We start from the raw sequence: 15,912 nt of genomic DNA, 5'->3' as shown, positions 1-15,912 counted from the left end.
TAACTTTGAGGCTTGGTCATAAAAATGTGGAGACAGGGGCGCCTGGGTGGCTCAGTTGGTTAAGCGACTGCCTTCGGCTCAGGTCATGATCCTGGAGTCCCGGGATCGAGTCCCACATCAGGCTCCCTGCTCAGCGGGGAGTCTGCTTCTCCCTCTGACCCTCTTCCCTCTCGTGCTCTCTATCTCTCATTCTCTGTCTCAAATAAATAAATAAATAAAAATCTTTAATAAAAAAAAAAATGTGGAGACAGCCCCTACCTGGCTCACCTTTGGAATCCAGCCACCATGTCGTGGGAAAGCCCAGTCCATGTGGGGAGGACATAAGTGGGTGTTCCAGCCCAGCTGCCCAGCTGGTCTCTCAGCTGACATATCATCGTTGACCAGATATGTGAATAAATTAGTCTTCAGAGGATTCCAGCCCCCAGCCTCTTAATCTTCCAGTCGAGGTCCTGGACACTGCGGAGTAGAGACGTATCATCTCTGCTTTGCCCTCTCTGAATTCTTGAGCTACAAAACTATGAGAGATAAGACATAATTCTCATTGTTTTAAGCCACTGGGTTTTGGACTAATGTGTAATATAGCAGCAGGTAACGGATATACAGAGTGCCTACGGGACATTCTCATAACTCACAGGTATATTCCTTTTTTTTTTAAAGATTTTATTCATTTGACAGAGAGAGATATAGCGAGAGAGGGAACACAAACGGGGGGGGGTGGGTGAGGGAGGGAGGGAGGGAGAAGCAGGCTTCCCGCTGAGCAGGGAGCCTGCTGCGGGGATGCGGGGCCATATATTCCTTTTTTTAAAAAAAAAAAATGTTGCAGGGGGCCTGCGAGGCTCTGTGAGTCAAGCATCTGACCCTTCATTTCAGCTCAGGTCATGATCTCAGTGTCGTGAGATCAAGCCCTGTGCTGGGCAAGTAACCTGCTTAAGATTCTCTCTTTCCTCCTGCCCCTCCCCCCTAAAAAGAAAGAAAGGAAAGAAAGAAAGAAAGAAAGAAAGAAAGAAAGAAAGAAAGAAAGAATATTGCAAACTCTTTTTATGTTTCATAAGAAAAAGTTACATCAAGTACTCTGTCAGTTCATCTCCACTGTTTGTTAGCAAACTTTGACTGTTTTGCTTTCCTTAGCTTTGGTGAAGGAAGGGAGGGAGGGTTTCTAAAACGGAAGTAATGGGCAGGTGTACCATCATTCCTGCACAGGATAGTGGAGTGATAGAGTAATGAGAGCTGTGTCCTCTGGCACATGCATTGCAGCACATCCCATTCCCTGTACAGGCACAGGTGGGCTGTATCAGGGTGGGCCTTCTGTCCCTAATGACTGGTACAAAGTGTACTCCCACCACTCGGACCATCTGGTCTGTCAAAAAAAAAAAAAAAAAAGGTTGGCTCTGACACCAAGAAATGACACACTGGGTTGAGTTAAGAAATTTTTATTGTTTCCTTTGGATTCGTGATGAAAGCACATAAAATTACAAGTGGAAGAAACATCATGCCACAAAATTGCATAGAATTATTACAAAAATGTGAATTACGCATTTTAAATAATTTGAGATTGAAGAACCAAAATATGTACACTTTAAGAGTTTCAAATACTTTGTCCTATCTTTTATTTTTCTTCTGAAAAGGCAAAAGTCACAAGGTCCAATCCATCACAAACAATATTTATACAGTGCACAAGCGCAACATTAAATTCAAAGTAACGCAAGCAACGGCCCTTTCTTTCAGAATTATTTAATGACTGCTTATCTATTACAGGAGCATTAATCAATTAATGTATGGTGAGGTTGAAATGTTCAAGTGAAATGCTGAAAACCAAAAACACACGGCATGTCATTAGAATTTTGAAAATTGGCGTTCATGGCCAAAACCACGCTATTCTCAGTAATGTAAGGGTATGGGGGGGGGGCCTCTGTCTAATTTACTACACACCTCTAACGCTCTATTACAGGGAAAACCACAGTACAGAATTTCACACATTCAACACAGAACAAGGCAAATACATAAAGGCACAAAACTGCACATCATATAGACCCTTTTTCTTTATCTTACTCTATTTCAAGTAATCTTAATATTGTTAAATGATAGTATCGCTGTAGTAGGTTCAATGATGCAAGATGGACAGTGTAACACACTACCCCACAACTGCAAAAAGTGTCATTGTACAGATATAAAAATGTGATTACAGTAAATGGCCAAATACAAGTGTATTGCAAAATGACTAGAGTCACTAAGAGAATGAAATCCAACTACCAAAAACAGTTTTGTGTAAGTCAAGGTTTTCCCACTTCTGTCTATCTCTGGACTAAAATGTGAGACAGTGTTCTATAATAATCATCATTGCGTTTGGTTATGAATGTTATTATTCGTTCATTCTTCTGCAATGTTAGTCTGTAATTTTATTTATAAAATTGCAGCATTCAATTGTGCCCATTCTTGCTTCCTTACGATTAATGCCTTTCTTTCAAAGTGCAAAAGTTGAATGATTTACAAAAGATTTATCTTTCAGTGGAAGATAAGTTTTATTAAGTGTCTAATTAATACCCCAAATCCTTCAGATCAAAATATAATCATCTCCCAAGAGGATGGGATTTTTTTCCCCTTGTGTCTTGCTAGATGTGTTTTTTTTTTTTAATCAAACACTCTTGCCTCATGTTTGAACTAAGCCTTCTTTTTGATTAAAACTTAATTGTGATCCCTAGTTATTGCTTAAAGTTAAATAAAATAATTTCCATAAAAATATTAAATTCTTGAGACACAATTTTCAGGACACAACTGGTTTTTGCATTTTAAGACGTTTCGCTAAGCTACAATCAGACAGATTTATCTTAAAGGAAAATAAAGCTGTGAGCATCTTTCTTCAGCTCTTTAACTTCAATGTTCTTTGTGTTACTCTCTAAATTATATTTTCCTCTATATAATTATTCTCTCTTACTTAAGTTCTTTCAATAATATTTTTGATCAGTTTTCCCATGATATAATTTGTTTTTCTTATGCCACCCAACACAGAAACTTAACAAAAAGACATAGTTAAGTGAATTAAATGTACATAGTAAATACATAATGAAAGATTTTTTATGTTTATGTTAGAATAAAATCGAAATCTGTCAGACTTAAAAATTATGAAAGATACTAATAAATTTCCATATTGCTGTCCTATACATTTTTTGTATATTCTATTAAAACAAGCTTAAAATCTGATACTTAAAATCCAGTTTTTGATCCTGCAAAATATATATCAAATTCATATTCTAAGCTCTAAATCTACTTCAACTTGCATCAAGTTCCATCAACTGTTTTTTAGAATTTCAACAAAATTTAATAGCCACATAATATAGATAGATGTTTGACCATTTTCTTCTCTAGGCATTTATCCCTGAATTTGGTTTTAAGTCTTGTGGAAGAGACTTGGGTCATTGCCAATTAAAAAACACACATCTACACTTGTATGTGCGCATGTGAGTGTGTGTGTGTGTGTGTGAGTGTGTATGCACTTACATGGCTGTGTGTGTACATATATACATGGGGATACTATATATCATTTATATGTGGGTCTGTGTATTCTCTAGATAAATACTCAATCTTTATCTCTATAGTAAAAATAAATGAACCATAAAAAATGTGAGACAGCGAAATAACCACTGGAACCTGTTCACTCTGATTGAATCTCTGCTCAACATCCATCAGCTTAACTATTTTTATTCAACCAGACAGACTCTTCGTAGTTATTTAATAATTTCAGGCCAACAACCAATAAATACCCAGACTTTGAGTGCAAATAGTCAACTCAGAAAGCACAGTGGGCCTGGAACTGTGTGGCCAATTTGCTCAAGCAACCAAATGTATGAGCCATATGGCTAAGTCTTGGGATAGCTTCACTGGGCAAGGATACAATCAAGTGACTTTTTTTCAAGAAAGAAAACCAACTTAGTTGAATCACTATGGTATCTAATAAAGCCATGTCAGCAACAAATACATTGATGCCTCTATGATAAATAAATTAGCAAACTGCAAGCCACCAGTGCTTGCAAAGCAAAGGATAAAACAATTTAATATGCACGTTAACTTGAAGATATGGTAGTTGAGGGGCAGTTAGGAAAACGAATCCTCAAAGTTGGCTGTTTGATAGTGTTAAATAATGCTATGCGTTTCTCAAACTATTTCTATTACTTTGAAATACTTTACACCAGAGCTTCAAATAAAAACATGAGCTTGATTTTCTTCAAAAAAGACACTGTCCTTCATTAAATGTCCCATGGAGCCTGGAAGTTGCCTGCTTTGAATTTACTATTGGAAAGAAAACAAAAATCCCACATACATGCACTCTCCGCAAGCAGACCTGCAGTAGTGTCCACATAATGCATGGAGCCTGGGCATGAGGATGTTTGCATGGATCCTTCTAGAACTCTCCCTTTGGTGCAGATTTTAGGCTAAGGGATACTTCTCAGGAAGATGCTCCTGGGCAGTGATTTTTGTAGTAAGAGAGAGTCCGATGAAGTGGCCATGCATGCTTTGAAGGCCTGGCAGGAACAATCACAGAGGAGTATCAAACTCTTTTCCTGGGTTGTCTCCTTCTAGCTCCTCACTGGAGGGAGGCTTGTGGTTCATTTTTCCAGGCTCCGAGGCCAGGGAGGGAGGGGCAGAACTGTGATTGCTGTCTTCGCTGATCTTCCCTTTCATGGCTTCCTGCACAAACTCCAAGATCTCCAGGGGCAGTCTTTTGAACTTGTCTTGATACTCTTGCTCCAGGTCCATCTGCAGCTGGGAGACATCAAGAGAGGAGGATGGTTTTAGGTCATTTAGTTTTCTATAACCACCCACGTGGAAACTCTTTGAAAGAGATGTACAAAGATGGGGGGGGGGATAAATTAAGGTAAATACCATCCACCAGTTACCTATGGAGAAGATGTAAAACAGACACATCACTTGTCCATGGCTGAAAGTGAAGTTCAGATTATGTGTGGCATAATAGGGCTAAAGACCTGCAACAGTATAAATAAATGCACACATACACACACGCGCGCACGCGCGCGAATCTTTTGAAAAAGTTTACAGAAGTAATATGCAGTGATCTGAAGTTCTTACGTGAAGGGACTGGAAGCTACTGACAGCTGGGAGTGCCAAGGTCAGCCATGTTTCAGGCTGGGGAGAGGGAAGAGGTGGCTGGAGAGGACCGGAGAGGTGCGAGTGGGCTTCAGGAAGCGCCGCTGAGTACTTCTAGAGAGGAGCTCAACGTACTTTTTAAAAAAGATTTATTTATTTATTATTTTAGAGGAAGAGAGGGGGTGGGTGAGGGGCAAAGGGAGAGAATTTCCAGCAGGCTCCCCGCTGAGCGCGGAGCCTGAGGCGGGGCTCGATCTCAGCACCCTGACATCATGACCTGAGCCAAAACCAAGAGTCAGACCTTTAACTGACTTCACCACCCAGGCACCCCTCAATGCATTTTTATGAACTGAATATACTCTTGTAACCGACTTTAACTTCTGTTTTGTTTTCTTTTGTCACCTCTTTGATTCTTTTTCTTTTTGTTCTAATTTTATTTGCCTTGTAAATTGCTTTAGCTACCTTATAAACTGTCTTTTAACTTATCTGTTTAATGCTCTGGAGAATGCCCAGACTTTTAAAAGTCACAGAACCGTTTCTTTAGACTTAAATGGAAGCCATAATCATAAAACCAGTGAAGGCCGGGCATCTTCTGTAGCTGGGATGAAGGGCGGCCGGTGGTGGGTGCTCCCTCTGGAAAGCTCTGCTATGCTGAGCCCCATTGAAACACAGAATTTTCTTTTCTTTTCTTTTCTTATTTTAGTTTTTAAAGATTTTATTTATTTATTTGACAGAGAGACAGAGAGAGAGGGAACACAAGCAGGGGGAGTGGGAGAGGGAGAAGCAGGCTTCCCGCTGAGCAGGGAGCCCTACGCGGGGCTCAATCCCAGGACCCTGGGATCATGACCTGAGCCAAAGGCAGGCGCTTAAAACTGAGCCACCCAGGTGCCCCTATGTTATTTTTTAATAAAGATTTTATTTATTCATTTGAAAGAGAGAGAACGAGCACAGAGGGAGTGGGAGAGGGAGAAGCAGACTCCCCGCTGAGCAGGGAGCCCGATCCGGGGCTCGATCCCAGGACCCTGGGATCATGACCTGAGCCGAAGGCAGACACTCAACCATCTGAGCTGCCCAGGTGCCTTGAAACCTAGAATTTTAAATGAAATTCTCTTTCTTTATTGAATGGTAAGTAGGGAGTCTAGTCTTAGAAACAGCATGTGAGACTAATGCTTTTTCTTTCTGCTCTTACTAGCCTCCAGGCAGCTTTTCTTGAGACATGTCCTTAAAACCTTTATGGAATTTTTTGTGTGTGTGCTTCTCAAACATTTAAGGTTCACACAGATCACCTGGGATCCCGACTTTGCTTCAAATTCAGGAGGCCTGGGTGGGGTCCAAGGTCCTGCATGTCTTAGCGACTCCCAGGTGATGCCAATGAGGCTGGTCCACTTTGGACACCCTGCTTGACTTCCTGTCCTGGTTCAACTCTGAACTCCCCGTTCTACTTTTTGTCTTGATCCTAGCTGTATGTCCTCCATTTGAGGCTTCATGCAGTCTCTGGTGCTTGCCCTGAGCCCTGGACCATCCAGGGTAAAGACAGTGCTCAGGGCATCTGTCTCTCGGTGTTGTGACCCCCTTTCCTTACTCACGTTTTGGACAGTGTCAGCAATATAAAGAGAACACCCTTTTTAGTTCAACCCCTTTGCTCTTGCTTTTATGCTAGAGAAATTCTGTCAAGACTTAGTTATATAATATAGGACCAAAATCCTTTATCTGCCATTCTAAAACCCCCAAAGTTCTGAAATCCAGAACTTTTTTGTAAATTTGGTGCAAACACATAGACATTAATTGATATAAGGTTTTTATAATTCTTATATATTTCACTGAATGCACATATCATGCACATATCCATGCACGGTACTGTAAATACATTAATTTGTATGACTATGAGGATGACCAAGCACCCCTCTAGAGTATTATGCTCACAGTATATGCATTATATAACACTTTCTAAAATCAGAAAAATTATGAATTCCAAAAAACAATGATCCCAGGAGTCTCAGATAATGGATTGTGGATCTGTTTGAACAACCTTCCCCCCCCACACACACATCAAAAAGTGCCTGATAGGGGCGCCTGGGTGGCTCATTCAGTTAGGCATCTGCCTTCAGCTCAGGTCATGTTCCTGGAGTCCCAGGATTGAGCCCCGTATCGGGCTCCCTGCTCAGTAGGGAGTCTGCTTCTCCCTCTGCCCTTCACCCCGCTCTCGTGCTTTCTCTCACTCTCTCTTTCTCAAATAAATAAATAAAATGTTTTTTTTAAAAAAAGTGTCTGATAAAAATGACTTGCACTAAGTATTGGAAGTCACCTATTCTTCCCAAATATAAAATGTAGGGTATTTATGAAGATGTTGTGCCAGCATATGAATTCTAATAAGCCAAGGAGAAAACATGCCAAGAGAAGGGCACTCATGGGGCTCCGAGATTGACATGACTACAATGGAGCAAAGGCACCTGCACGCACAGCTGCTCCCTCCCTACTGGGAACAGGTGAGCCACTGGAGCCTCAAAGACAAGATGACAATGGGCAATTCTTTCCCGGGTATCGCAACCAGTCTCTGGTGTTAGAAGGGAGTGGGGCTTTTACAGGAGTGAAATCTTAGCCTGGTGTTTGGCAGTTCTCAGTAACTACCATCCAGGTCTCATCATTCATTTGTCTCAACTTTAATTCAGCAAAGCGTGCTGTTCAAGTTTTGTTTCCGAGGAATATGAGGAAAGGAAGAAAAGCAAGGGGCCTCGGGTTCAGCAAACAGTAGATTTCTGTTTTCCTTGAGGTTAGTGTGGGGGACCTTCAACTTTAGATACATTGTATGTGACGTAGCAGTCAAATGCTCTTAGGTCAGTGGTAGACAAGACCCCAGAGTGCTTGATAGTGCTGTTTGTTTTTAAAATTTATATATAAAAAGGGATGTGAAATGTGAGACAATATCAAATACTTTAACATTTTTGAATAATTTTTAATAATCCAATTTTTAGAGTAATCTTTTAATAATTATGTTTCTGCACCCAATTCGAATGTGTGAGATCTTTTCCCCTCATACCACAAAGCAATTCCCTAGGACACCAGCTGGATGTCCCATAATTTAACTCAATTCTGATATTATCTACCTGGAGATAGCATCAGATCCTATAAGCTAAGAGCTCAGTCCTATAAGGCTGTCCCCCACCCCCACCTCATGTCAGATATCAGTTGCAAATCCAGGTTGTCACCTGTGATTCTAACTGGATATAGATTGGAGGTTCCAATGATCTGCCCCCCCCATTGGGTTTGATTAATTTGCTAGAGCGGCTCAAGGAACTCAAACATTTTACTTACTAGATTACTGGTTTGTTATAAAAGGGTGTAACTCAGGAACAGCTAGGTGGAAGAGATGCACACGGCAAAGTATGGGGGAAAGGGTGAGGAGCTACCGTGTTCTCCGATTCCCCCTGCATCTCCTTCGACATGTTCTCCAACTCCGAAGGTCTTCAAACCCCAACCTTTTAGGTTTTCATGGGGGCTTCATTACATAGGCATGGTTGATTACATCATTAGCCATTGGCTATTGATTCAGCCTCTTGCCCTTCTTCTGTCCCTGGAGATTAGGGGTTGGGACTGTGAGGTCCAACCTTGGAATTGCAAGGTTGGTTCCCCTGGCAATCAGCCCCCATCTTTAGGTTACCTAGGGGCTTCTGAAAAGTCACCTCACTAACATAACAAAAGACACCTTTATTGCTCATCATTTAGGAAATTTCAAGGGTTTTAGGAACTCTGTGCCAGGAACTGGGATGAAGACTAAATATATATTTCTTATTATAAATCACAATAATAATAATTGAATAATTATTCAAAATAATTTTTAATTATTGACCCAGTTGTGGCTAAATGACAATTTTAGTGGACTCTTCTTTCATCATGGGTTAGTGGTAGATTATATTGTATTCTAAACTACTTTAATAAACTAAAATAATTTATTAACTAAATTAATTTTATTTAATTTATATTATATGCCATGCTTCACTCTTTTAAAAAAGTCATTCAGCTATTAATAAATTAATTACAAATTTGCATTTGTTATTAAATTTCAAGTTAGAGCTTTTCTTTTATTTATTTTTGCTTCTTATGCATGGAATACTTGTTCATTGTAAGAAAGTATGAAGGGCAAAGTCTGGCTCTGTTCCCAAAAAGTCCCACCCATCAGGAGTCTAGAATTATTCCAGCCTAAGGGTCACAAACTCAGATGTTTAGGGGGGGCCAGGCAAATCATGAAAATAAGTGGGAGTGGTGGGGAGAACATGCTCAGTCTACAGGGGTGGCAGAAACCCAGCTCTAGCTAATGTTTGCAAGACTTTTGTTTTTCAGGAGAAGTCAGAAATTTAAATTTTCATGGAGGACCTGATTTTTTATTGTTGGCAGTCAATTTGAACCACACTCGTGAGTTCTACTGGGCTTCTGGAGGGTTTCTAACTTCTGTCCTAGCAGATTTAAATCTGGCTTAGACCAGGAAACTTGAGAGATTGGGTCTATGGACTTTCAGTTTGGATCCCTCCTCATTTTGCCTCACCACCATCCTGAGCTTCAGATGGTTCTCCCCTGAACACCAGGACTTGCTCTTGATCATCCTTCTGCTGGGGTTCAGTGCTATCCCAGCTCATTTTCACATTCTGGTTCACATCTTCATTGAATATTGAGTGTCTACTCTGTGTAACTCAAGCTGTAGGTTCTAGGGGAATGGTAGATTAATTGCACAAATGATACCAATGTCTCACCCCTCCTGGTACTCATGGCCTTGGCAGGGTTTCCCATGAAAGAGTAGAGTGTACTTTTCATCTCCCTGAATCTAGGGAGGCCTTATGATCTGCTTTGTCCAGTAGAATGTCAGAGTGGCAGCGTGCAGTTCTGAGCCTAGACCTCAAAAGGCTTCATGTGGTTCTGCTCTCACTGTTGGAAGCTCACGGAGCCATTACGTGAAGAGGCTCAGGCTAGACTGCTGCAGGAGGAGACACACGACCCAGTTATCCCCCTCTCCATCACTTTGAATGACTATCAGACATGAGGGTAAAGCTATTATAAACAGCCAGCCCTCAGCTGACCCACCAGCTAAACATAGGCTTGAGTAAGGCTACTGAGACCAGCTGAGCCTGACTCAGACCACAACTGCCCAGCCAGTTCATAGACTCATGAGCTTAGTAAATGCTTAATGTGTTATGCCGCTCAGTTTTGTGGTTTTTTTGTTAGGCAGCAGTATGGTGGCAATAACCACCTAATATAGTAGGGGAATTCAAAGGAGTGTCATATATGGCCTGGTTCCATGAAGCACTCATAGTTTAATTCAGCTGGCCCCATCTTTCCATCGCTATAATTTTAAAACACATTCTTGAGGGACAATCACCATACGACTGATAGATCTTCACGAAAAATCTGATTTTGGAGAATATGCTTTGGAGCTTTTCTATAACATTAGCAAACATGAGCTTGCTTGATCTTAAATTTATAAGATCTGTTTTTAGGAAATGGGCAAAAAGAGGGAAGGACATGGTCGAATTTAATCTCTAATTTTAAGGCAAATTGTTACATTACACTCAGATATTAATAAGTAAGAGCATTGCCAGAGTTTGTTTTATTATAGGCTGAGTTCTCCAATTTGACTAGCCAGACTCAATTTCTAACTTTCTGTTAACTCACTTTTCAAAACATGTTGCCTACTCATAGCTTCTGTGAACTCTGGATAGTTAAGCAGGAAAAAGCAATACAGTCAAGTTCAAATGTTTTTAGCTCTGCCTGATTATAATGTCCAAGGTTTCTGCACTTGGGATACTTATTCTGCTTCTGACAGTTTTTCAACTGCCTTAAAAAAATAAGGTAGAGATTTGATCTAGTTATGCAAGGTTTTTAGATTCATAAATGTAAGCGAAGACCAAGGAGAAAGTAAAGTTACTTACGAAGGTTAGTTTAAAAGTAGGTGGGAAATACTCAGTATAATGTAAATGTGGCATAAATATAAAATAAGACAGGTACTGACTTAGTAAAGAGATGTAATCAATACCAAGTTTCTAAGGAAACAAATTGAAAACAGAGTGTAATAAGCTACTGTGGGATAACAAAGACACAACTGCTAAAACTTAAAAAAAAAAAAAATGCTACAGAGAAGGCACAGAGAGATACTTAAGGAGAATTTTCACTTTGAGCTCAGGTCCAACTCAAGTCATTTCGCCCAATGAAGTATATTAAAGACCTTAATATAGAACACAAAGCAGGGCGCCTGGGTGGCTCAGTTGGTTACGCGTCTGCCTTTGGTCAGGTGATGATCTCGGGGTCCTGGGATCGAGCCCCACATCAGGCTCTCCAGTCAGCAGGGAACATGCTTCTTCCTCTCTCTCTCTGTGCTCACTCTCTCTCTCTCAAATAAAAAAATAAAAAAAACACAAAGCAAAAAAATCTTAGGAAAAAATCTGGGTGAATAATTGCATAATCATAGGGTATAGAGACCTTCTCAAGCAAGACAGAAAAACTGTAAGCTACAAAGAAAAAAATTTATTAGGTATGTAGTTGATCCTTAAACAGTGTGGGGAGGGCAGGGGAGCCATCCCCCTACATAGCCAAAAATCCAAGTCAAATTTTTGACTCCCCCAAACTGTTAATAGCCTACTGCTGACTAAAAGCCTTGCCAATAACATAAATAGTTGATTAACACATATTTTTAACACGTATTTTATGTTATATGCATTATATATTATATTCCTACAATAAAGTAAGCTAGAGAAAAAATGTTTCTAAGAAAATCATAAGGAAGAGAAAATACATTTACAGTACTGTACTGTATCGAAAACAATCCATGTATAAGTGGACCTATTCAAACCCATGTTGTTCAAGGTCACTGTATTTATCTAAATGAAAATAATCATTTTTTGGTGAAAAAATGGACAAACCTCAAGCAATTCATAGAAGTGAAAATATCCAATATATATTTCAGAAAACGCTCACTCATAGACAATAAGGGAGATTCAATAGCACATTTTTTAAAGGGACATATTGTAGGAAAAATAAAAGGTTTGTTCAAAGGAGCAGTAACATCTGGGGAGAAGTGGACATTTTCAAACATTGGGCAATAAAATGGTATCCATAATATTTATAAGAAGGAAAATGTACATAACTTTTCACCTAGCAATTTCACATTTGGAAAAGGAACCTGGCCCAGAGAAATGAAAGCACCAACATATAAGGATGGAAACATCACCAAACTTACTGCAGCATTGTTTGCAGAGGCAAACCCAAAAACCACCACCACCACCACCACCACCAAAAAACAAAAACACAAACAACAACAAAAAACAAAACCCCTAAAACCAAAACAAAATAACAGCAACAACCACAAAAACCCTGAAAGCAACTGTAATAATAATCTTGATATTTTGCCGCATGTGCATTCTTATTGTTTATCACTCTATTTTTTTTTTTTTGGTGAATCATTTGAAAATAAATTTCAGATATCACAACCCTTGACCCCCACACCCCTTAAAAATAAAGACATTTTCCTACATTATGGCAATACCTTAATCATGTCAAGGGAATTAATAATAATTCCTTAATGTTACCCAACATCCATCCATGTTCAGATTTTCCCAGTATTACCTCTCCCAACTTTTCTAGCTTTTTTTTGGACCAGAATTCAATCAAAGTTCTTGTATTGCATTCGATTGTGATATCTTCCTTTTTCTTCCCTGTTGAGTTATTTATTGTTTTAAATTTTTTTATGACTTGGATTTTTTGAAGAGTCCTGCTCAATTTTCTTATAGAATGCCCACATTTTGAATTTGTCTGATTATTTCCTGGGGGTGTCATTTAAGTTGGTCCTGGAAAACCTGCCTTTCCTGTAAACTAGAAATTAAGCCTGTAAGCTTGATCAGATGGGGATTAAACAAACATTTGTTTGGGTGAGAAGAGTCAACAGGTATTCTTTTCTATCTATATCGTAACATATTAGTGAGCTCTATTATCATGTGGTTGCATTATCAGCAATGCTAAATTTGATCACTTGGCTAAAAGTGGTAAATATCAGACTTGAACTTTGTCAACACAATTTTTTCTTTTGGCTATTGGCAATTATTCTGTGGGGTAAAGCTCTGGGTCCATATAAAGTTTCCTTAGCACCTTTTCATGAAATGGATGATTCTCACCTATCTTATTAGGGGTAAATGGCAATTTTATAACTCTTTTTTTATTTAGCTAGTATTCTTCTGTAAGGCAGAGCTTTCCCTTGTCAGGTGGAGATGAACCAGAGTTCCTCCTAAAAAGGCAGAGTAAGCATTTAATTCTTTTCCTTTGATTCACAAATATTCTGAGTAAGGAGTTGGGGCAATAATAATTTCAAAAGATAACCAATGAGTTTTCTTTTTCTTCTCTCTCTCCCTGAAAACAATTGCAGACAATATAGTTTTATTTCCATTTATTCCCTTCGTTTAAATCAGTTGCAGTCATTCTTTTTTGAGCTCAAATTGTCACATGTAATGCCAGCAGAAGCGCTTTTAGGGCATGATCCTGGGTCCTTTTGACATGCCCTCATTGGTTTTTGAGCACTTGCTTGCTTTTCTAGGTAAAATAAGGTAACTCAGTCACCTCTTGTGCTTTCTCTGACTCAGACTTGGAATCAGCTAATTTTCCAAAGAGCCTTTATTGGAGAAGGCATTGGGTGCTAAAAGTGCTCACTGCTACCAGATGTCTAGTCATTATGTTTAGGCCAGCAGTGGACATTAAGACATATATTTTTGAAGAATCATTAGTACATATTGATATCTCAAATTTAAATGTAACATTATAGAATTTTTTCTTAACTCCTTTGATTTTTATATTTCTATATTTCATTTTTTCAAATTTTATTTTATTATGTTATGTTAATCACCATACATTACATCATTAGTTTTTGATGTAGTGTTCCATGATTCATTGTTTGTGCATAACACCCAGTGCTCCATGCAGAACGTGCCCTCTTTAATATCCATCACCAGGCTAACCCATCCCCCATCCCCCTCCCCTCTAGAAGCCTCAGTTTGTTTCTGAGTCTATATCTCTTTTATTTTGTAACTAATTTTGTATATTTTGCTTTCTGGTAACAACGTATTTACTTACTTGCTTTACATTTTCAAATATATGGAAATAGTTTCAATATTGTGACCTAACAATAAAATAACCGTGTGAAGCGTAAGACATTCTTGAGGTTCTGTTTTTCACAGAATATATCCCACCAAGGATGCAAAATTATATTACTCTGCAAAAATTCCCTTGAATTACTTATATTCTTTGTATAGTTACATTACTTTTTCTAAAGATTTTATTTATTTATCTGACAGAGAGAGAGAGAGAGAGAGAGAGAAAGAGAGCGCACGCACAAGCAGGGGGAGCCTCAGAGAGAGGGAGAAGCAGACTCTCTGCTGAACAGGGAGCCCAATCTGGGGCTTAATCCCAGGACCCTGGGATCAGTTAACCCAGGCGCTCCTCGTTATGTTACTTTTTATATACACATAAAGCCATTTGTTTCAGTTTGTTTTCTCATTAGACATTTTAGATTATTTCACTTTTTTTTTTTTCCTCTGGAAGCATCTGCTGTATTTTTAAAAATGTAATTCCTCACAGTCTCTTAACCTTTTTAAAAATATTTCTGGCCTTTGGGAAATGCAAGTGGCAATATGGTACTGAAATTATCTTGCTCAAGATATTTTAAAATGTACTGCTAAAGATTAGGGAAAATAATAAAACAAGCACCCCCCCCGAAAAAAAAAACCAGCAAAAACATCAATAAAACAGAGTTTCTGTGAAAGAAAACATAAGGCTTTTGCTTAAAGAAACGAAATGCTGCCAATAAATGTAAAACAATAAATGGCTATGAAAATAAGGGAACATAATTGTTACTGTGATAAATGAAGTAAATCTACATACAGTTTTATATGTACTGTGATTACAACCATGAGAATATTTTCTAAGAACATAGAATTACTTTGAAAGAAAATGCTAAAATATAAACTCTGTTGGGACTGAGTACTTTTACATTTCCTATTTCTCATTTTTATGGTAATGTGATTATTTTACTTTTAGCATGAAAATAGCATTCCAAAATAAAAGCAAATATTAAACAAACAAATAAACAAACAAACAAACAGAAAAGCGTTTAAACACTGAGCATGGGATAGAGTGACCGGGAAAATTTTATGAAGAATTAATGAAAGTATTTTAACGTCAACATCATCAATTAATCAGCTAAGATGTTACTGAAAACAGTAGGAAAAGCATTAAAATACACACATAGAATGAGTGGTTTCAAAATCAGCCTGCGCCCCCTTGCAGACTCATCTTATTTTTAGAATAATCTCATGAAGTTTTACTTCAACCAAGAATAGAAATAACAGGATCATTTGGGAGGTCAGTCAGGTTATCAGGGGATTGTTGGAAAATCGCATGTGGGAAAATGGGACCACATTAGCTATCCCAACCATTACAGATTGTGTTGGTTTACTTGCTTTTCTCTATATTCCTTTAGAATAAATTGCAATGGACTTCAAGTCAAAATGTCTGAGTGGAGATTCCTTCTACTCCAAACAGGGAAATGCTGAGTAAAATAGAACACATACATTTAATTTAAATTGATAACTGAGTTTTTTTTTAAAAAAAAGATTTATTTATTTTAGAGAGAGAGAGTATAAGTGGGCAGGGCAGAGGAAAGACAGAGAATCTCAAGCAGACTCCACGCTCAGTGCAGAGCCCCACCTGGGGCTCAATCTCACCGCCTTGAATTCACCACTTAAGCTGAAACCAAGAGTCAGATGTTCAACCCACTGCACCATC

At 38.8% G+C, this 15,912-nt stretch overlaps 1 protein-coding gene across 3 annotated transcripts in view; it reads right to left on the bottom strand.

Moving 5' to 3' along the window:
- Nucleotides 1-1,414: 1,414 nt before the first annotated feature.
- Nucleotides 1,415-15,912, bottom strand: part of PLCB1 (phospholipase C beta 1) — a 722,355-nt gene continuing 707,857 nt past the window's right edge. For 2 of the 3 annotated variants that reach the window (XM_025876536.2, XM_073878364.1), the window contains one exon: nt 1,415-4,758. In XM_025876536.2, coding sequence (XP_025732321.1) covers nt 4,531-4,758 — 228 coding nt within the window. In that variant the 3' untranslated portion in view covers nt 1,415-4,530. The remainder of the gene's footprint in view (nt 4,759-15,912) is intronic. The other variant, XM_073878365.1, reaches the window with a different exon arrangement.

The sequence above is a fragment of the Callorhinus ursinus genome, unplaced genomic scaffold (assembly GCF_003265705.2).
Source record: "Callorhinus ursinus isolate GAN/ISIS: 27379988/994484 unplaced genomic scaffold, GSC_fseal_2.0 scaffold29, whole genome shotgun sequence".
NCBI classification, from domain to species: domain Eukaryota; kingdom Metazoa; phylum Chordata; class Mammalia; order Carnivora; family Otariidae; genus Callorhinus; species Callorhinus ursinus.
Note: the sequence above shows the minus strand (reverse complement) of the source record. Positions and strands in the feature narration are given on the sequence as shown.